The sequence below is a fragment of the Aquarana catesbeiana genome, linkage group LG02 (assembly GCF_042186555.1).
Source record: "Aquarana catesbeiana isolate 2022-GZ linkage group LG02, ASM4218655v1, whole genome shotgun sequence".
NCBI lineage: Eukaryota > Metazoa > Chordata > Amphibia > Anura > Ranidae > Aquarana > Aquarana catesbeiana.
The window spans coordinates 177,443,403-177,467,204 of NC_133325.1; the positions used below are offsets into that span (position 1 = coordinate 177,443,403).

A 23,802-nucleotide genomic window follows, 5' to 3' on the forward strand; every position below is an offset into this window, starting at 1 on the left:
AGGCGCTTCCCTTTTGAGGAGGACCCTTCTGCGGTGTGGAATAAGGTGCCCAGGTTGGATGCGGCCTTTTCACAGGTCTCAAGATCCACAGACCTGTCTTTTGAAGACATGGGTGTTCTAAGGGATCCAATGGACAAACGCATGTATCTTTTGCTCAAAAGATCATGGCAATCAATCATGAGCAATTTAAAACCAGCAATGGCCACAACCTGTGTAGCCAGGAATCTGGAATACTGGGTGAACCAACTTAGATCTCATATAGTGGCAGATTCCCCCAAGCAGGAGATCTTAGATTCCTTTCCTACCCTGATTTCTGCGGTTGCTTATATTGCTGATGCTTCGGCTGAAGCTATCAAAATGTCAGCTAGGTCTGCAGCTTTAGCAAATGCTGCGAGAAGAGCTTTATGGCTAAAAACCTGGCCAGGTGATACAGCTTCAAAGAGTAAACTTTGTGGTATCCCCTTTTCAGGTGACCTTCTTTTTGGCCCAGATCTAGATAATATCCTAGACAGAACTGCCGATAAGAAGAAGTCCTTTCCGGTCAATAAGAAAAAGCAGACCCCAAAACGTCTTTTTCGACCTCAAAAAACTCAGCAGCAACAGCAGGAAAGTAAGTTTCAGGGCAGGAGGAAAAATTGGTCTGCGCAAAAGGCGAAGGGCAAAGGTGGAATTCTCTTCCGTCCTCCTTCACAGGCCGAAAACTCACAATGACTCATCTCTGCGGGTCGGCGGAAGATTACGAGAGTTTCTTCCGCAGTGGTCAGTGATAACTACAAATCAGTTTATTCTGACCACTCTCTCGCAGGGTTATACTCTCGAGTTCTCCAGAAGCCCCCCAAGAAGGTTTCTGGTAACAAATGCTCCCCGAGATCCAATGAGGGCCCTGGCCATGAAATCCTCTCTGGAGGAACTAATGCAACAGGGTGTAGTAATCCCAGTGCCACCAGAGGAATGGCACGAGGGCTTCTATTCACATGTCTTCCTGGTAAAAAAAACCAACAGGAAGATTTCGTTTAATTCTAAATTTAAAGCCACTAAACAGAGCCATCAAATACAGAAGGTTCAGGATGGACTCAATTTTCACCGCCAGAAATATTCTGACTCCAGGTTGTTTCATGGCGTCAGTGGATCTAAAAGATGCATACCTGCATATTCCAATCTCATCCCAGTCCCAGGGGTTTCTCAGGTTGGCGGTAAGGTTGGAAGGCAGAATTCAGCATCTGCAATTCAGAGCCCTACCCTTCGGGCTATCATCCGCACCCCGAATTTTTACCAAAGTAATGGCAGAGGCCCTAGCTCCGCTGCGTCTTCAGGGAATCGCAGTAATGCCTTACTTAGACGATCTGCTATTTTTTGCCCCCTCAAGAGAGGAGTTGAGGAGCAATTTAAGCAGAGCATGCAGCCATTTGGAGTCTCTAGGTTGGATCCTAAATCTCCAAAAATCTTCCCTGGAACCATCTCAGGAGATTCGGTTTCTAGGGTATATAATAAATTCGGTAAGCCAAAAAATTTTTCTTCCTTCAGAGAAGAAAGGAAAAATCCAGGATACAGTGTCTTTTTTGCAGACCAACCAGCAGCTGACGGTAAGATTGGTCATGTCAGCCCTGGGGGTTCTGACTTTGTCAATGCCAGCTGTTCAGTGGGCAAGACTACACTTCAGACATCTGCAGGCTTTTCTTCTGAGATCTTGGGATCACAATTTAGAATCCCTAGACTCAGAGGTAAGAGTTCCAACCCAAGTGAAGAGGTCACTATGGTGGTGGAAAAGGCAGGATATCCTATCGGAGGGGTTAGTCTGGGCCTTTCCAATCGAAAAAAGGCTGACAACCGATGCCAGTTCCTGGGGTTGGGGAGCCCACCTAGAAAAAGGTTTCACTCAAGGAAACTGGTCCAGGAAAGAGGCGACCAAGTCCTCAAACTGGAGAGAGCTCAAGGCGATCGACTTGGCTCTGAAGTCATTTGCTCAGGGGCTTCAGGCCCAGCATGTTCAAATACTAACAGACAATGCCACGGCAGTGGCTTACATAAACAGGCAGGGAGGTACAAGGAGCAAATCGCTGCAAGTACTAGCCATGAGCATTCTCCGTTGGGCAGAAGGACACTTGCTGTCGTTATCAGCAGTCCATCTAAAGGGATCCCTGAACGGAGTGGCGGATTTCCTGAGCAGAAACCGCATTCGGGAAGCAGAATGGTCGCTGAACCCAGAGGTTTTCGCCATGATTGTCGAGAAGTGGGGGCTGCCAGAGGTGGACCTGTTCGCCTCAAAGGAGAATGCCTTGGTTCCGCAATTTTTTTCCCTAAGCAATCACGACGGGTCACTAGGAACAGATGCCTTGGCGTATCCATGGAGATTCCATCTCTGCTACGCTTTCCCCCCATTTCAGTTAATTCCCTTAGTATTAAGAAAAATTCAAAGGGAAACGGTACCGGTTGTCCTAATCACGCCCTTTTGGCCAAGAAGGGCTTGGTTTTCAACCGTTCTGAAAATGGCGGTCAGGCCTTATTGGCATCTGCCCCTCAGGCACGATTTACTATTTCAGGGACCAGTAAATCACCCAGAGGTAGCCACTTTGGCGCTCACTGCTTGGTATCTGAAGAGCAGCTCTTAAGGAGCAAAGGTTTTTCCAACCGGTTAATCTCAACGCTATTATCCAGTAGGAAAAGGGTGACTAGAAATATCTATTCCAAGGTCTGGAAGGTTTACAATATGTGGTGTAATTCATCTGACCAGGACCCAGGGAGTCTTGTTACCATTCTGGAATTTTTACAGGTTGGTGCTGACAAGGGACTAGCAGTTAGTACCTTGAAGGTACAGGTGGCTGCGCTAGCAGTGTTCCTAGAAAGATCTGTGGCCTCAGATCCATTGGTAACCAGATTTTTCAGATCCCTTACGAGATCCAGACCAGCACCACTTAAGTTGTTTCCCAAATGGGATCTGTCGATAGTCCTCCAGGCTCTAACAAGGAGTCCCTTTGAACCTTTGGAAGAAGCGCCACTCAGATATCTCACTTTTAAGTCTGTGTTTCTGATTGCCATGGTCTCTGCACGCAGGATCAGTGAGCTTAATGCTTTATCAGTTAAGGAACCCTATTTATCTATCTTCCCAGATAGGGTTATACTTAGAACAGGTCAGAAATTCTTACCAAAGGTAGCTTCAGTACAAAATCGTGTTCAGGACATTGTACTTCCGACCTTCTGCCCCAACCCAGTAGGGGAGAAGGAGACTTGTTTTCACATGTTGGATGTTAGAAGAGTTTTGTTATGTTACCTGGAAAGGACAAAGCTCTTTAGACGTTCAGATTCTCTGTTTGTGTTATTTTCAGGCAACAGGAAAGGTTGCCAGGCTTCTAAAATCTCTCTAGCAAGGTGGCTGAAGCTAGCCATTTCAGAGGCTTATTCGCATGCAGGCGTGTCTCCTCCTGCAGGAATTTCTGCACACTCAACAAGAGCATTAGCGGCCACTTGGGCAGAGAGAGCTGGTGCCACCCCTGAACAAATCTGCAAGGCGGCAACTTGGTCAAGTTTTCACACATTCGTGAAACATTACAGGTTGGACCTCACATCTGCTAATGATCAGGCGTTTGGCAGAAAGGTCCTGCAAGCTGTTGTCCCGCCCTAAGGGGGTAAGTCTCTGTTATCCTCTCAGGTGCTGTCCTGAAAGACGCCTTGGGAAAAACCAAGTTAGACTTACCGGTAACTTGTTTTCCAGAAGTCTTTCAGGACAGCAACATCCCGCCCTATTGTATTGTATATACTATGCTGTGACTAACGTATGTGTTTATGTGTTCCAGCCGGGGCCGGAGGTCTTCTCTACTACAACTGAGGTATGGTAGGGAGGCGCCTCCCTTTAAAGTTTGGAGGAAGAAGGTGTTTCCTGTTTCCGGTGGGTGGAGTCGCTATCTCTCAGGTGCTGTCCTGAAAGACTTCTGGAAAACAAGTTACCGGTAAGTCTAACTTGGTTTTTTGCAAAGAATTGTGGGAAAAAATGACAACTTCAAAAAACTCACCATGCATCTTTCTAAACACCTTAGAATGTCTTCTTCTTTCCAAAAAGGGTCATTTGGGGGGTATTTGTACTTTTCTGGCATGTTAGGGTCTCAAGAAATGAGATAGGCCGTCAGTACTTCAGGTGTGATCAATTTTCAGATATTGGCACAATAGCTTGTGGACGCTATAACTTTCACAAAGACCAAATAATATACACTAATTTTGGGTTATTTTTTACCAAAGATATGTAGCGGTATAAATTTTGGCCAAAATATATGAAGAAAAATTACTAATTTTCAAAATTTTATAACAGAAACGAAGAAAATTTTATTTTTTTACAGATTTTTCGGCCTTTTTTCTTTTATAGCGCAAAAAATAAAGAACCCAACAGTGATTAAATACCACCAAAAGAAAGCTCTATTTGTGTGGGAAAAAAAGGACAAAAAATTCATATAGATACAGTGTTGCATGACTGAGTAATTGTCATTCAAAATGTGAGAGCACCAAAAGCTGAAAATTGGTCTGGTTATTAAGGGGGTTTAAGTGCCCAGTGGTCAAGTGGTTAACTGCTTCAGCCTCGGAAGATTTTACCCCTTCCTGACCAGAGCACTTTTTGACATTCAGCACTGCGTCGCTTTAACAGTTGCGTGGTCATGCGACGTTGTATCCAAACAAAATTGACGTCCTTTTTTTCCCGCAAATAGAGCTTTCTTTTGGTGGTATTTGATCGCCTCTGTGGTTTTTATTTTTTGCTCTATAAACAAAAAAAGAGAGCGACAATTTTGAAAAAAACGCATTATTTTTTTACTTTTTGCTAAAATATCCACCCCCAAAAATATATTAAAAAAAAAAAACAATTTTTTTCCTCAGTTTAGGCCGATATGTATTCTTCTACATATTTTTGGGAAAAAAAAAACGCAATAAGCGTATATTGATTGGTTTGCACAAAATTTATAGCGTCTACAAAATAGGGGATAGTTTTATGGCATTTTTATTCACATATATATATTTATTTATATTTATATATTTTATTAGCAATGGTGGCGATCTGCGATTTTTATCGGGACTGCGACATTATGACGGACACATCGGACATTTTTGACACTATTTTGGGACCATTGTCATTTATACAGGGATCATTGCTATTAAAATGCTTTGATTACAATGCATTTGTAATCAATGCGACACCGCTTCTTAAAGGGGACGTACCTGTACGCCCTTTTGCCTACCAGTGCCATACTGCCGACGTAAATCAAATCTGCGTGCGCTGGTCGGCAAGCGGTTAAGTAGATATTTGGTGCTTGCTTAACCACTTGCTGTACAACGTATGAATAGAATAGAATATATATAACCCACAATAATGGCTATGAATAAAATATATATATATATATATATATATATATATATATATATATATCTATATATATATATATATATATATATATATCTATCTATATCATTTTATTCATAGCCATTATTGTGGGTTATATATATTCTAATATATATATATATATATATATATATATATATATATATATATATATATATATATATATATATATATATATATATATATATATATATATATATATATATATATATATATATATATATTTCTCCCACAATAATGTATAGTGTGTGTTTTGTGTGCACTAAAATTAATTTAGGTGCATTTTTTTTTTTCCTGACGATTTTCATTGGATAAATGGCTTTGCAAATATTGTGCGAAAAATTAGAGACCGCCATCATTTTATTCTTCAGGGCCTCTGCTTTCAATCAAAGTAATCAAGCAGGCAACATTTAAAGGAGAATTACAGCCGAGGCTTATTCGGCTGTACTTGTCCTATGAATTACAGGAGTGCAGTTTGTTTTGCACTCCTGTGACCTGTTTTCAGCAGAGAGCGGACTGACGTCACCGATTTCATTCCAGGCACCACGTCATCCTGACCATGGATCCCCCAGGTACCTAGACTGACACCTTTCTCAGCCTCTCCGCCCCATCCACAGCTTAACGCTCCAGTGAGCGAGGAGGGAGAACAACAGAGCTGTGACTGACAGTCTCTGCTCGGGGAGCTCTGAAACCTGAGTGATCGGAGATGTTCGATCGCTCGGCTCTCAGTGCAGAGGCACCGGGGGACAGATGCAGCATCAGACCGAATGCTTGATATTCTGAGTGCTCAGTATGAGAAGTGGAATTCCTTTTAGAACGCCTAAACCAATATATTACTTTCTGATCTCTATCAATAGTGGTACTGTATATATGTATTGGTTCTTAGTTAAAAAATCATTTTGTTACACATACCCAACCACATAATCGGAGTATCTTGACTAGTTTGAATGTATGGAAATATGTTTATGAATTTCTCTCCACAGCCCAGCTTGCACAATTCTGTAAAATCGGGCACATTTCAAGCACAAGAGAAGGAGTTGGTGTTTGATATTGATATGACAGATTATGATGATGTTCGGAGATGCTGCAGGTAAATGCTGTATTCTTATTTTTTAAAGCTGCGGTACCAACTGTGTTGTACTGCCCCAAGTGCAATAGAATAATTTGCTCTGGCTATTGAAATTAACACTCAAGTGCTAGGGGCGCCTACATCAAACTTTTTTGTTTTCTGGCAAAACTTTTACTGGATGCTCTGGCAATAAGGTTTGTTTTGTGTGTGTGTGTGTGTGTGGGGGGGGGGGTTACCTCTTCCCTGGGCCAGTTGATAACCTACCATGGCTTCCAATACCACCTGTATGCTGACTACACCCAGATCTATCTCTCCACTCCTCAACTCACCCCCTCAATCTCCTCACGTATCACAAACTTACTGACCGACATATCAGTATGGATGTCACACCACTTCCTCAAACTCAATCTTTCTAAAATTGAGCTTGTAATGTTTCCTTCTCCCTAATCCCCTCCCCATGACTTAACCATGGAGCTCAACGGCACATTAGTCCGTCAATAAGTCAGGGTGCTACGTGTAATCCTAGACTCTGACCTCTCCTACAGCCCCACATTCAATCGCTGGATGGATCTTGCCACCTTAACCTCCACAATGTTTCCAGAACTCGCCCCTGACTAACGATGCCACAAAACGATTTATTCACTCCTTGCTCATTTTCCGCCTTGACTACAGGAACTCCCTCCTCACTGGCATACCTTTTACACAGGCTAAAACTCACTTATTTAGGAAAGCCTACCCCATCTCCACCTAAGAACTGTACTCGAGTCACCTCCATCAGATCATCTGCTGCAGTTATTGCCTATTGTACTGTCCCCCCTCTACATTGTAAAGTGCTGTATAACCTGTTGGCGCTATATAAATTCTGTATAATAATGTGGCATTAAAAGGCAGAAAAAAAAGCCAGATGCCTCTAGGAGCAGGATTAAAAACAACCAGTGTGCGTGAAGCCTTAAGAACAGTTTACCTCTAAATCTCATGGGGTGAGTCACAGTATCTCATAACTGCTCAACACGTTTGTGAAGCCCTGTGTTTTGAGAAGCCACATTGTTATGGATGGACTTACTTTCCAAGTCTTGCTTTGTTGCAGGGCCTATTTTTGCACTTGAACAAAATTCCCTAACCAAACTAAACTTGCGCAGTTTATGTAACCCCCTAGTTGTTGGGAATGCATTCTGGCTGTGGATTTTTAATTATTCAACAAGCTTTACTAGGTCTTAAAAACTGTACATGGTTTGGATGCTTTCCAGCCTTTTTTGTTTCCATAGGTGAGGGTAGAGAACTTCAACTGATCATATACTCGGGGGACCTATAAAGCAATTGCCCCAAGTATCCAATTTCACCCAGCCTGGTCCTCCATTACAGCAACACACCGCTTCTAGTGTTCTCTTTAACAGTATTTTACTCCACGTTTCTAGGAATTAATATAAAAATGCTGCGCTATACACATAAACAATAGCAGCCAGCACTACAATCTTAACAAAAACTGTGTAAATGAATAAAGTGAAAACAGTTCAGCGCTAAGAATCAAATGTTGAGTATTGACATATCAACTTACTGTGATATACAAAATAAATTGTGATTGGCATATACCAAAAAACTAACACCATCATCTAATAGTGTCTCTAAAAAAAAAAAAAAGTGCACTATGCAAATTGTAAATCAACATTGGTAGTATAGTCCCATTGATGATTAAAACATGAATCCATTAGTATATATTGATGGGAAAGAATATAGGACTAAGGCTTGATTCACACCTATGCATTTTTTGTGCTTTTTGCATTTTGCAGATTTGCTCTACAGAACGTGTTCCATAGGAAACCATGTTAAATGGGCTGTAGTGCAAATCTGCAAAATGCAAAAAGCACTAAAAATGCATAGGTGTGAATCCAGCCTAAAGGAGTCACTGCCGTTTGTGCATCTACCACCCAGGGGAGAAAATTAAATACGCTTGCCAGAAGGTAGCATCAATCAGGCATGTGATATCAAAGTTCTGGATAGTGAGTGGCGCAATTTCTCCTCAGCTGAGACACCTCAGACAATCTTGACCCAGCATGTGAGAATATGGATCAGGATGGCAATGTCCCAGATGGTTATAAAAAAAACTCCTTCCACCACAGAACTGTTTGAAGGCTTTGTAGACGAAACACGTCGGGTTTGAATCCTTTCCATGCTATTGCGCCTCTTTGAATTTTATGCTTTTGTGATCGGAGGAGATTTTTTACTTGATGCAATACATCTTGGAATCTATGTAAAGCCCTTTTTATTCTAAATAAACTCGTAACCATACGGGTTTTTCACTGTGGAGGCTTTCTCCCTTTTAAATTTTTTTTTTTTTTTTTATGGATGCTGTTAACCATAAACCCACCTAACGGTTCTGTGGTGGAAGGAGGTTTTTTTTTTTTTTTTTTTTTTTTTTTTTTTTTTTTTCCCATCTGGGACATTGCGATCCTGATCCATATTCTCACATGCCTGGTCGAGGTTGACTGAGTTAGCTCTGCTGAGGAGGAGGAATTGCACCACTTGCTATCCAGAGCTTTGCTATCACATGCCTGATTAATGCTACCTTCTGGTAAGCGTGTTTTAATCTTCTCCCCTGGGTGGTGGATGCACACACGGCGGTGACTCCTTTAGTCCTACACTTCTGGATTCCTTCCCATCAATATATACTAATGGATTAATGTTTTAATTACCAGTGGGACTATACTACCAATGTTGATTCACAATTTGCACAGTGCACGTTTATTTAGAGACACTATCAGATGATGGTGTTAGTTTTTTTGTATATGCTAATCACCAATTTATTTTGTATATCACAGTAAGTTGATATGTCAATACTCAACATTTGATTCTTAGCGCTGAACTGTTTTCACTTTACTCCACGTTTTTCCGTTTTCAAATTTTATATATCAGCTACTTGTACACGATTTTACCCCCTATCATGCTGAAAACATTGCCACTAGCTGATAGTTGTTGTGATAAACATGCAATAACGATTGGATTTGATTTTTGCTTTCATTAGTTGTATGCATTAACCTGCTTCGTGATGTTCCAGTTCCGCAGATATATGCAATAAGTGCTGGACTCTAATGACCATTGCCATGCGAATACTGGATAGAGCTCTAGCAGGTAAGTAGTGTTGTATGCCACGAGAGGTTTTAATATAATAAGTAAAAATACTTTGAGAGTTACTGTATTTATTTATTTTTTTTTCAATGCTTTTTATATCACAGTATAAAAGATGTGTTAGAAATAAGCATATCTGGATTTAAGGAAGTCTTTTATAAGCACTTTTTTATACAAACAAAAAGACCTCAGCATAACAAACATGCAGTGTCTCACACAAGTGACAACACCCCTCACATTTTTTAAAATATTTTATTATATCTTTTCAAGTGACACTAAGAAATGACACTTTGCTACACTGTAAAGTATTGAGTATACAGCTTTTATAACAGTGTAAATTTGCTGTCCCCTCAAGATAATGCAACACACAACTATTAATGTCTAAACTGCTGGCAACAAAAGTGAGTACACCCCTATGTGAAAATGTATAAATTGTGCCCAAAGTGTCAATATTTTGTGTGTTCACCATTATTTTCCAGCACTGCCTTAACCCTCTTGGGCATGGCGTTCACCAGAGCTTCACAGGTTGCCACTGGAGTCCTCTTCCACTCAATGATGACATCACTGAGCTGGTGGATGTTAGAGACCTTGTGCTCCTCCACTATTCATTTGAGCATGCTCAGTAGGGTTTAGGTCTGGAGACATGCTTGGCCAGTTCATCACCTCTACCCTCAACTTCTTTAGCAAGGCAGTGGTTGTCTTGGAGGTGTGTTTGGGGTCTTTATGTTGAAATACTGCCCTGCGGCCCAGTCTCTGAAGGGAGTGGATCATGCTCTGCTTCAGTATATCGCAGTACATGTTAGCATTCATGGTTCCCTCAATGAACTGTAGCTCCCCAGTCCTGGCAGCACTCGTGCAGCCCCAGACCATGACACTCCCACCACCATGCTTGACTGTAGGCAAGAAACACTTGTCCTTGTACTCCTCACCTAGTTGCCACCACACATGCTCGACACCATCTGAACCAAATAAGTTTATCTTGGTCTCATCAGACCACAGGACATGGTTCCAGTAATCCATGTCCTTAGTCTGCTTGTCTTCAGCAAACTTTTTGCGGGCTTTCTTGTGCAATATCTTTAGAAGAGGCTTCCTTCTGGGACGACAGCCATGCAGACCAATTAGATGCAGTGTGTGGCGTATGGTCTGAGCAATGCTGGCAGCACTCATACGTCTACTTCCCAAAGATAACCTCTGGATATGAGGCTGAGCACGTGCACTCAACTTCTTTGGTCGACCATGGCGAGGCCTTTTCTGAGAGGAACCTGTCCTATTAAACCGCTGTATGATCTGGGCCACCATGCTGCAGCTCAGTTTCAGGGTCTTGGCAAACTTCTTATAGCTTAGGCCATCTTTATGTAGAACAATTCTTTTTTTTTTTTTTTTTTCAGATCCTTAGAGAGTTCTTTGCCATGAGGTGCCATGCTGAACTTCCAGAGACCAGTATGAGAGAGTGAGAGCGATAACACCCAATTTAACACACCTGCTCCCCATTCACACCTGAGACCTTGAAACACTAAACGAGTCACATGACAAAGGGGAGGGAAAATGGCTAGTTGGGCCCAATTTGGACATTTTCACTTAGGGGTGTACTCACTTTTGTTGCCAGCAGTTTAGACATTAATGGCTGTGTGAGTTATTTTGAGGGGACCACAAATTTACTGTTATACAAGTTGTATACTCCATTACTTTACATTGTAGCAAAGTGTCATTTCTTCAGTGTTGTCTCATGAAATTATTTACAAAAATGTGAGGGGCGTTCTCTTTTGTGAGATACTGTAGCTAGGAACAGGAAATCATTAAAGAATCCCTTGTTTTCAGGTATATGTGCATGCATACACGTATGTTGTTGGTGTTGTCCACCTTCTTAAACTTGTTGTCTCTTCCCATTCTTGTCATGCATTGCTGGATCTTGATCTGCTGTTCACCTGCAGTGGTGTCTGTTTGCCCTATGCTGGCACTGCTCTTAGGTGTATGCTATTTAGAAAGCAAGAGGTTGACAATCTGCGGGGTAGAGTAGGGACTGGCCAGAGAGGGATCCATTTGATGCAGTTGGCCTGCTTGAAAATGAATTGCATTATATGTAAACTGATTATTCCTTTTTTTTTTTTCCTTAGATGACTTTGGGTTCCAGCATAGATTGTGGGTTTATTCAGGCAGGAGAGGAGTCCATTGCTGGGTGTGTGATGAATCTGCCAGGAAGCTCTCCCAAGCTGAAAGATCTGCCGTAGCAGAGTATTTAAGTTTGGTGAAGGTAGAGTATTGTCTTTTGTGGCTATGTTTGCAATGCAAAATTAATGTTTCTCATTAGTTGGCTCCAGATGGCCAAAGATCTGAATTGACAGCCAGGTTAGGGAAAAATTATTTTATTGTACAGGATTTTTATTAGCACCAACAGTTTGAGCAGTGCTTTATACCTTTCTATGGAAGATACTTGCTGACTAACCACATTCTGGGAAAAACAATTGGTGGGGGTTTGAACCTAGTAGGAATTTTTATCTCTTACAAGAAATGTGGCGCCAGAAGCATTTTCCTCTTTCTATTCACTAAACGTACATTCAGCCTGGCCAATCATAAACATTTAGAACCTGGGTTGTTGACTGAGCTGTTGCCTTTCCTGTGTCCACACAGCAAACATGCTAGAGGTTATTTTTAAAATGTTTACTTTAAAGTTGTTGATGCTACTTTCCAACATGTTTTTCAACACGCATTGCTCACAAACAGTCTTCAGATCTTGAAGGTGTGTGGGCCTTCTCTATGAACTCAGATCTTTAGTTCTTTCCATAGATTTTCTATTGGATTCAAGTCAGGTTATTGGCTGGGCCATTCTAACAGCTTTTTCGAGAATTTTTCCTTGGCTTTGTGTTTGGAATCATTGTCATGCTGAAATGTTCACCCTTGTTTCATCTTCATCCTGGTAGATGGCAGCAGGTTTTCCCTTTTCGTCATTCAGGACAGCCACAATAGAGATAGTCTCCTCCTCTTTCTCTAGGAAACGCTGCACCAGCCCATAAATTCTCTCCTCCCCTGCCGGACCTCAGTTATTAGTGTTTCCTCCGGTGGGGAGACACTGTGCATAGGAACCAGGCCGTTGCAGTCAGGGAGATTGTGGCCTCTTAAAAGCATCCCTAGGGAAGCAGGGGCTTCCAGGATAAGAATGGCGGTACATACCTGCATCTGAAGCCACCCCTTCCTTGTCGAGCGCGGCATCAGGTTGCGGGGGACCCCTATCGCATCCACAGGGCCGCAGCAAGGAGACAGTCCGCTCTCCCTCTACTCTGTACAGGCTGCACATTTTTGTAACCAGCGGGCCGGACGACGGGTGACGTCATTTCTGGCGGAGGGCGGACGTCTCCCTTTGACCCGCGGCTTCTGGTTCCGGGTCGCGGTGCTGATAGGGGGCCGGGCTCAGGCTGGAGTGAGTCACTACACGTGCAGACAGCGTGAGGCTCTACACAGGCAACCACCTGCAGTCATGTCTGAGGCAGATGCTGCAGCTCATACGGATGTTATCTCCAGCTTTCCGAAGGTAAGAGTTCCCTGGGGAGGGGTCCTCTCTATCTAAGGATTGTTCCCCCTCATGTATGGTTCCTTTCTTAGAGGGGGCGCAGACCCCCTGGGTGGTCAGGGGGTGGGGGTGGCTCAGTTCCCTAAGAGGTGGATCTGATACACTCCCAGGGTTGTTTCCACTAAACATGCTGAATATAATATGTTGTTTTGTATGTAATTTCAGAAATCTACAGAAAAAACAAAGTCCACTCATGTCTCTAAAAGGAAGTGTGCCTCTGGTAGAGACAGTTTAGGGGAAGCATGGACCAAAGTTTTGTGTAAAGAGTGCATAGACTCCCTGGTTAAGGAAAGGGAATCTGAGCAGGAGGCCGGTTTGGCAGCTTCTGTGAAAGAGCTGTCATCCACCTTTTCATCTTTCAAAACGCTTTTTCAGACGTTTCAGCTTCCCTCTAAACCCGTTCAGCAGGACACAACCCCGCCTCATGCTCAGGGCTCTGCACCTGCCAGATCTGCTAATATAGTTATGGCAGAGGAGATTTCAGGCCCTTCTGGGGTTGAGCAGAGGCAACCGGACAGTGGCACATCTGACTCCCATGAGGAATCAGAGGGGGAAGACCAGGACGGGGAGTCCAGGAACATCTCCAGGTATAAATTGTCCCTGAATGAGGTGGAAGATCTCCTAGGGGCAATATATGCAACCCTCGGTATACACGAGTATAAAAAAAACCCTATCACTCCATGACCTTATGTATAAGGGCTTGGGAGATGAAAAGAGAAAAGTTTTCCCAGTACATGAAGTTCTGGTGGAAACGATTTTTTTTCCTAGCTCTCTTAAAAGAAGGTTTCCGTTTTCAGAGGATCCAGTGTCCATTTGGAATAAAAATCTCAAATTGGACGCCGCCTTCTCTCAGGTCTCTAGACACACAGACCTGGCATTTGAGGATATGGGGACCTACTAAAAAAGACGTGGGACTCAACAGTAGGTAACTTAAAGCCAGAAATGGCTGTTACTGTGGTAGCCCGCAATTTAGAACACTGGCTTTTCCATATTCAGGAGCATATTGAAGCTGGCACAGCCAAGGAAACTATCCTAGCCTTTTTCCCCACAATTCTGCGAGCAATCGCATACATTGCAGACGCCTCGGCAGAGTCAGTCCGTATGTCGGCCAGATCAGCGGCGCTGGCTAATTCGGCCAGAAGAGCGCTTTGGCTAAAGACTGGGCTGGGCGACACCGTCTCTAAGGTCAAATTGTGCAGGATACCCCTGACAGGTGATCTACTCTTTGGCCCTGGGTTATATACAGTCTTAGACCGTTCAGCGGACAAAAAGAAGTCCTTCCCGCTCAAGCGGAAAACCCCAGCACAGACAAAAAAGGGGTTTCGTCCGCAAAAACGCAGGGAAACTCCCAAACAAGGGGGGCAGAAGAAAACTTGGGGCCAAAGAGGCAAGGGCAGAGGAGGGGCGATTTTTTTGCCCTCCTGAGAAAGCCCGTAAAGATCAATGACTCTTTAAGGACGGTGGGAGGAAGACTGGGGGCCTTCCTTCCACAGTGGGAGACCATCTCCCCCAATCGATTCATCCTAGGGATCATAAGAAGGGGATATCTCCTGGAATTCACAAGGCCCCCCCCCCCACAAAGGTTCCTTGTCACGCAGCTTTCCAGCTGCACGGCAAAGGCCAAAGCTTTGGTAGACGCCCTGAAGGAACTAGAAATTCAGGACGTAGTTCGCAGAGTACCAAAAGGGCAGGAAGGAGAGGGGTTTTATTCCCACGTATTTGTGGTGAAAAAACCCTCAGGGAAATTCAGATTGATTCTGAATTTAAAGCCCTTAAACAGGTCAATTTGCTACAAAAGATTCCGCATGGAGTCAATTTTTACGGTCGGGGCCCTGTTACCACACAACTGTTTCATGGTGTCTCTGGACCTCAGAGACGCGTATTTACACATCCCTATCACAGAAACTTCCCAGAAGTTTCTCCGTTTTAGCAATAGACCTGGAGGGTGCAATACTGCATCTACAGTTTCAGGCACTGCCCTTCGGTCTATCCTCCTCGCCCCGCATATTCACCAAAGTCCTGGCAGAGGCTTTGGCCTTCCTGCAACTTCAGCGAGTGTCAGTTATAGCCTATCTGGACGACCTGCTCCTATTTGCAGTATCCCCAGAACAATTGATCAAGGACCTCGATCTAACAAAGAAGGTACTAACAGGTTTGGGGTGGCTGCTGAACTTAGAAAAGTCCAGTCTCATTCCCTCACAGCGCATTATGTACCTGGGGTACCTGCTGGACACTGCGCTTTTGAGAGTTTTCCTTCCAAGGGAAAAAATTCTAAAGCTGGACAGAGCAGTTTTCTCCCTCCAGTGCAACCATCTGGTGTCCAAAAGATACATAATGTCAACACTAGGCCTTCTAACCTCTACTCTCCCAGCAGTGCAGTGGGCAGGATTACATTTTCGTCCCCTGCAGTCATATGTACTAAGGATATGGGACCACAGTCAGAGGGATCTAGACACCTTAGTACAGGTTCCCCATCAGATAAAGAGATCTCTTTGGTGGTGGAGGAAGGAAGTGAACTTGTCGCAGGGACTTCTGTGGCTTTTCCCAGTTCCGCAGATCGTAACCACGGACGCAAGTGGCAAAGGCTGGGGGGCACATCTGGGATCCCTTCTAGCGCAGGGCATGTGGAAGGGCGACGAACTGAAAAGATCATCCAATTGGAAAGAGCTGAGGGCAGTGGGCCTAGCCCTCAGATTTTTCAAAAAGGAAATTCAGGGCCACCATATACAGGTACGGTCGGACAACTCATCTACCGTGGCCTATATAAACAAACAGGGAGGCACCAGAAGCGGAAGTCTGCTGGACCTAGCAAGGAACTTTCTAAGCTGGGCCGAGGCCAACACTCTCTCACTCTCAGCGGTTTTTCTGAGAGGGGAGAGGAATATAATCGCAGACTTTCTCAGCCGGAGGAGTCTAAGAGAAGGAGATTGGGCCCTCAACCAGGAGGTTTTCGATCTCATTGCCCAAAAATGGGGACCCCCGGAAGTGGATCTTTTCGCTTCAAGAGACAACGCGAAAACCCCCTGTTTTTCTCCCTTAAAGCAGGAGAAGGAGCACTGGGGGTGGACGCATTAACTCAGAATTGCCATTTCAGGACATGCTATGCCTTCCCTCCTCCGGTGCTATTACCGGTGGTTCTGAGGAAGTTTCAACTAGAGAGCACCTCTCTCATTCTAGTAGGTCCACATTGGCCGAAAAGGGCATGGTTTTCAGTCCTCAGTCAGTTAGCAGCGGAGCCGCCCCTATTCCTTCCACCTCGAAAGGATCTTCTTTCACAAGGTCCAGTCCTCTGTCCACAGGTGCATCAGTGGAAATTAGCGGCCTGGCTACTGAGGAGGGTATATTAAAATCTAAGGGATTTTCACAGAGACTAATCTCCACCCTCCTCAATAGTAGGAAAAAGGAGACGCGTAAGATTTACAAAAAGGTCTGGCTCCTTTTCAACAAATGGTGCAAAGAAAACTCCTTCTCGGTGCAGAGTCCCATAGCTGTGTTGGAGTTTCTGCAGTGTGGAGCAGACAAGGGTTTATCCGTAGGCACCCTTAAAAGTCAGGTTTCAGCACTCAGTGCTTATCTGGAGAAGTCTCTGGCTACCAATCCATGGGTGGTCAGATTCTTTAGGGCACTGTCAAGACAGAGACCTACCTGGGTGGGACCTTTCTCTAGTTTTATGGAGCCTTACGGGAATTCCCTTTGAGCCATTGTACAAATACTTGTTAAAGGAACTTACCTTAAAAACAGTGTTTTTAGTAGCAGTGACAACTGCCAGGAGAGTCAGTGAAATTGAGGCATTATCAATTAGACCTCCTTTTTGCGTTATTTTGCCAGACAGGATAGTCCTTAAGACTGATCCAGCTTTTTTGCCTAAGGTGGCGTCAGGCTTTCACAGAAGCCAGAAAATAGTCCTACCTTCGTTTTGTCCCAATCCTTCAGGAGAAGGGGAACTGAAATTTCATTTTTTAGATGTAAGGAGGTGTATCCTACAATACCTAGAGATGACTAAAACAGTAAGGAAGTCTGATTCTCTATTTTGTTTTCTGGGGCCAGGAAAGGTCTCAGAGTGTCTCGACGCACGTTTGCCAGATGGCTTAGATTAGCTATTGGGCAGGCATATTCTTTAGCAGGGAAGGAGATCCCTAGGGGTATAAAGGCACACTCCACCAGAGCAGTGGCAACTTCCCCGGCAGAGAAGGCTGGAGCAACGCCAGAGCAAATATGCAAGGCAGCGACATGATCCAGCTACTCCACTTTTGTTAAACATTACAGAGTGGACCTGGTGGCGGCAGGGGAGCAGGCTTTTGGGCGAAAAGTTCTGCAAGCTGTAGTCCCACCCTAATTGGTAAGTGCTTGATTATCCTCTCTATTGTGGCTGTCCTGAATGACGAAAAGGGAAAATTAAAGTTACGTACCGGTAACGTCTTTTCCTGTAGTCTTTCAGGACAGCCCTAGTTACCCACCCTAAGCTTTGGGGGGTCTTGTTAAAGACCAGAACGCAGCATGATGATATTGGATGGTATGTTATTATTGTGTTCTTGTGTCTCTCCAGCTGGCCGGAGGTGATCTAAATAAAAACTGAGGTCCGGCAGGGGAGGAGAGAAATTATGGGCTGGCCCAGTGTTTCCTAGAGGAAGAGGAGGAGACTATCTATCTCTATTGTGGCTGTCCTGAAAGACTACAGGAAAAGACGTTACCGGTACGTAACTTTAATTTTTATCAAAAATGTCTTCAAATTTTTTTTTCCATTCATCCTTTCTTCAACCGAATAAAGTTTGCCAGTACCATATGCTGAAAAACAGCCCCACACCATGATGTTCCCACCTCCAAACTTCACTGTTGGTATTGGGGTGTTTTGGGGGTGATGTGCAGTGCCATTTGACCTCCAAAATGGCATCCAAAGAGTTCACTTTTGGTTTCATCTGACTAGACTATATTTTCCCAGTATTTCACAGGCTTGTCTAAATGTTGTGCAGCAAACTCTAAACGAGCTTCAACATGCTTTTTCTTCAGCAATAGTCTTGCGTGGTGAACTGGCATACAAGCCACGGCGGTTGAGTGCATTACTTATTGTTTTCTTTGACACAATTGTACCTGCTAACTCAGTTGTACCTGAAGCTCTCCACAAGTAGTCCTTGGCTGTTGGAGAACTCTTCTACTAATTCTTTTCTTTCCTCTGTCAAAAATCTTGCGAGGAACACCTGGTTGTGGCTGGTTTATGATAAAATGATGATCTTTCCACTTCCAGATTTTGGCCCCAACAGTGCTAACTGGAACATTCAGGAGTATACACTCCGCTCCTTCACCGCTCTGAAGATGCTGCTAGCAGGACTTTTTTTACTGTCCTGCTAGTGCACCGCTCCAGTGTGAAAGCCCTCGGGGCTTTCACACTGGAATTAAAGCAGCGGCACTTTCGGGTCAGTTTGCAGGCGCTATTATCAGTGCAATAGCGCCTGCAAACCGCCCCAGTGTGAAAGGACCCTTACAGAGTAGTGTTAAGAGGGGATGTTACACCATGGTAAATGTGTCCCTGTTCTAACTTTTTGGTAGATGTGTTGCTGCCATCTGTTTCAAAATGAACTTCTTTTTTTCTTAAAATGGTACATTTGCTCAGTTTAAACATTTTGATATATTTTCTATTGTAATAAAATAATAATACATTCTATTTATAGGTGCCTTTCAGAGCACCCAAGGTGACCTTACAAGAGTAGCAACATAATATGGGTTTATGAGATTTGAAAATCATCGCATTCTGATTTTATGTAGATTTACACAGCATCCCATCTTTTTTTGGAATTGGGGGTTGTAACTACTCACGATGCAAACGAGGCTTTTACAAGCAAATATATATTGATGCGAATGTTTACATCACTTTGTATGTTTGACAGTGCTGGGACAAACTAAGATATAGGGGATTTTACAACAGTTGGGCCCCTTTCACACTGGGGCAGCGGCCATGATTGCGGTAAAGCGCCACTCGTTTTAGCGGTGCTTTTGGCTGTGAACGGGGCACTTTTAACCACAAAAAGGGGTTAAATCCTGTTTTGCCACGCTTTCAAATCGCTTTTCAGGCGCTTTGAAAGCGCTGCCCATTTATTCTAATGAGCAAGATGTTTTGGGAGTGCTAAATACAGCACTCCCAACCCTCCCCAAAGATTTTGCTTGCAGGACTTTTCCTAACGTCCCACAAGTGCACCGCCCGAGTGAAAAGTCGCACTGGAATAGGAGGCTGTTTTCAATTGCTTAGAGAACAAGAAATGTATGTTTAGGGCGCACAGGGCTAGCGTAATCTAGATAATGTCTCTATATAAGGCAGTCCAAAATAAACATGAGGGTGCTGGTGGAAGTGATGGAAGTTGTGGGATGATAATCTTCAGCACAAAGGGCTGCAACTTTAAAAGACTGAAGCAGGGTCTATAGGAATACAAAAAGACAAACAAAGGCGCCTCTAAGTGCAGAAGAAAAACAAGTTTAATGCCCCAACTGGGTTCAAAAAGCACTTACAGGATAAGAGATGTGATCAGGCACTTCATGAATAAGGCTGCATTGGAAAGGGTCACGGTGGGAGGAAGCATTCAGAGCGGATGGATGTTGTGACTGGCAGCAGCAGCGTGGAACACAGGGAGCCGCTGTGAAGCCGGCGTACTCAGCAAGGAGAGACGGCGTAACCGGAAGTGATGTCATCCACTCGAGCGGTTCCTTAGCCAGCCTGGACCGCAAACAAACAGCCGAAGGGAGGATGTGATGTCATCAAAAAGGGACGCCTTTCGGAACAGTCCTTCGTTCCTTTATCAACCTATGGCTATAATGATGACTATGCATGATATATATACACACGCTCTAGTAATGGGTTGGCCGGGGGCGGGGGCAATAATCTGAGTTGGATTCATATAAAAAACGTCTAAATACATTTAAATAAAAACACAAATAGCAGCATTCTAAACAGGAGGCAATGAAAAAGATGTAAAAAATATATATAAGATATATAGAAAAGAAAAAATAAAAATAAAAATTAAAATAATGAAGGAAAAAAAAAAAAAAGAAAAAAGGGATGAAAAAAACAGAATATATAATGTGTTGTATCATTAGAGTGTCTGATATGGACGGAACAACAACCATACATGCGCAACAGCATGATACGAATGAGTGGGGGCAAGCGAGCGTATAAAAATAGCAATCTAAGATTAGGAATTGGGACATATGTGTCACCAATACTATCAAAGTATAATAATATTAAACTACCATGAATAAAAAATATATATAAAAATATATTATATAAAAAATATATATATATATGTATAAAACTACCATGAATAAAAAACTACTGTAATAAAAAAAGGGGCCTGGATTAATAACTACAAAAGAGGAAATATTATCATATAACATCATTATAGCCATAGGTTGATAAAGGAACGAAGGACTGTTCCGAAACGCGTCCCTTTTTGATGACATCACATCCTCCCTTCGGCTGTTTGTTTGCGGTCCAGGCTGGCTAAGGAACCGCTCGAGTGGATGACATCACTTCCGGTTACGCCGTCTCTCCTTGCTGAGTACGCCGGCTTCACAGCGGCTCCCTGTGTTCCACGCTGCTGCTGCCAGTCACAACATCCATCCGCTCTGAATGCTTCCTCCCACCGTGACCCTTTCCAATGCAGCCTTATTCATGAAGTGCCTGATCACATCTCTTATCCTGTAAGTGCTTTTTGAACCCAGTTGGGGCATTAAACTTGTTTTTCTTCTGCACTTAGAGGCGCCTTTGTTTGTCTTTTTGTTTTCAATTGCTTAGCAGCAGCTATTTCAAGCTCTAAAGTGCCTGAAAACCACCCCAGTGTGAAAGGTGTCTTAACTCTTTTACCTCCCTGGGGGAATAAAAGGTTATACTTTGCCTTGTCGTGAATTTTCAGTCAGAATAAGTTGTGCCTTTTTAAGGACAGGTTTCCCGCACAATAATTATCCTTGAGTAATTTTTAACGAAGATATTTTTAAGATACAAAATCAATCTATGTGACGCAGTCTATACTTGTGAAACTTATTCACGGAGACCTGTGGTCACACAAAATAGAAATTTTATTGGTAAACAAACACAAATAATCACATGAAATTAAGATACCGATTGCGTTACATGAACGTCTTGAAAATCAATAAAAACACTTGCAAAAATGGGCGTACCGTCCCTTTGACATAATACCACCATGATAACTTCTCGGTAGAATCAATAACCTTGTGAACTTGACAATTAAACATAACATCTGTATTTCACACGTACAACCGTTACTTTGCTGCAGGTAAGTAAGTGGTTAAAATTGTGAAATAAATTAGATGTTTGCTTTGTCAATAAATGTGGCAACTATGCAAAAAGAAAAATATAATGAAAAATCTGAATCTTTAGAGAAAAATCTACAAGGCGGTTATTGATTCGGGAGAATGATTATCAACTGTATAATATTCAATACATCAATATTTGTGAGAACATATCAATATTTGAGAGAACATGTAAAATAAAATCAACATGACATAATTACCCATTCCAGAATGGCTGCAATTCCTATGGGCTAGTTACCAGAGTTAAGATGGCTGCCGTAGTTTCAAAATGGATACTCCTAAAGAGGATTTACTTCTTGTGACCTCCGAGTTCTAAGTATTAGGTGTTGAGGAATTTTCATGAATGTAAAGAGATGTATTCATGCATGGTGCATGAGTGTCAGTCTGGGAGTGTGTGTGTCCCCCAGTGTCCCCCCTTCAGGGTGGATCCCTGAACTCTCCCCCTGAGCTCTCTCCTCCTTCCGTTCGTTCGTCGGTCCTCCTTTTGTCTCCCATCTTCCTTGCCTCTAAATACCATTTCAGATAATAAGACCATAAAAATTATAATGGCTCTGCCCAAAAGGAGGTGGCTCACTTCCCATTGGGTTAGGAGACTTAATTATTAACTTACTCTGGAAATTTAGTGAGTTCAAATATTACCACCTTCAACCACCAGGTGTCTCACACATGTTTTGAGTCCATCCTTTTAAATTAATACGTCCTATTTTCATAAGGTGTATAATGGTAAGGATAGGTATATACTTTTAAATATTCTGGTACTCGGTCTAATGTAAAATACACTCAGTATAAGTTTGATTAATCATCATTACATAACTTGGTTATATAACTGTATCTCTATAAATGTATATCCGTAAACTGGTCTATCTAGGAAACACACACATTGTTATATATTTCATCAATACCACATAAAATGATTATCTATATGGATACCTGTATAACTTCTGGTATCTCCACTGAACATTTGTTTATCTTAAGTGTAGGCTACAATCTTATAAGATTATAATCATGATTATATGTTTTTCCTAATACTAATTCGTTACTTAAAACACTTCTACTTATAAAATCACACTTTCATATACATTTTCTTCATAGCAAAGTTGTTGGGTCCGCAGACGCCAACATTATAATGTCTCTGTGACCTACAATGTCAGAGATAGTTTAAAATGACTTATGATAACCTTATTGATACCTTATATTATTTTTGACTAGCACAATATTCAACTTTCACTAATGTGTTGAGAGGGACCTTGAACATTCTCACTGGGTGTTTAGAACTGACTTGTTTGTCTAAACCATCCTAAAAAAGTTCATACAACGGGTTCTATTAGCCAAGGTGTTTGCTATTTAAACAGTTCTTCATTCGAACACAATGAGTGAGGTTATCTCTATGCGAGATACCCCTGTGTCCTGTGGCAGTTTTTGTTTCTTCACAATACCATGTAAATATCTCCTTGTTTTGTGACAGGAATAGTCTTTGTTCCAACAGCTTCCTTTACAATACATGCTTGTAAAAGTCTTCAATATTTGAGGTAGTAAAGGAAGGCTTTTTCAAACATGAGAATGTCCATTTTATCCTAAAGGTCCCCAAGAGGGCAACAGTTCAACTATTTAACATCACAGTTCATCTACTTGGTGAGGCCTAAGCATCTCTCATGGTTCTGCCAGTAAATATAAAATATATTTCTTCATGAATTCACAACAGCCTCCAACCAGTCACTATCACTTTTTTGGACAGTCTGTATGTAAATGTAGAACACAAAATACATCAACACGCAGGAACAAAGAAACACATTTAATCCATATACTAAATAGTATAATTATGTGTTAATGTCATACAGTTATCAAGCTACAGTATTTTTTTGTGGTACAGGTCCCTTAAGCAGAAATAAGCAGGATATTTATGTGTGCTCTTTGCAGAGAGGCTAGCACGCTTGCAGGAATGCAGGGTGAGGGGCCTGGCATCACTCATAAGTAAACATAGACTCACCACTGTGAATAAACAAACGTTTGGCGCTGCCGGGCTGTCATACATGCCACTGCCCTAGCATCGTTGATCGTTCTGTATGTGTAAAAGCAGCCACAGATCGACATTCAGTGCTGAGTGATCTTTCACTAATATGAATAAATGACCAGCGCTGCCTGTTCAGTTGTAATAGTAAAGATCACTCAGAGCTGCAGCTCTCTGTCTGAGGCTGCCTTTACACATAACAGGACACCAGCAGATACTTTACACAAAGCTGCAGCACTGAGTGATATTTTACCATTATGAATGAACAAGCAGCACTGCTTGTTCATTCATAATGGTGGTAGTATACTCAGCTGAGAGAGGGGGCGGGGGCTCTGTGCTGCCTA

General features: G+C 42.7%; 1 protein-coding gene across 1 annotated transcript in view; it reads left to right on the forward strand.

The window, feature by feature from the left end:
- Positions 1-23,802, forward strand: part of PRIM1 (DNA primase subunit 1) — a 54,976-nt gene that overhangs the window by 10,703 nt on the left and 20,471 nt on the right. The window contains exons 3-5 of the mRNA XM_073613875.1: positions 6,361-6,467; positions 9,499-9,572; positions 11,684-11,820. Of these exons, the coding sequence (XP_073469976.1) occupies positions 6,361-6,467; positions 9,499-9,572; positions 11,684-11,820 (318 nt within the window). The remainder of the gene's footprint in view (positions 1-6,360; positions 6,468-9,498; positions 9,573-11,683; positions 11,821-23,802) is intronic.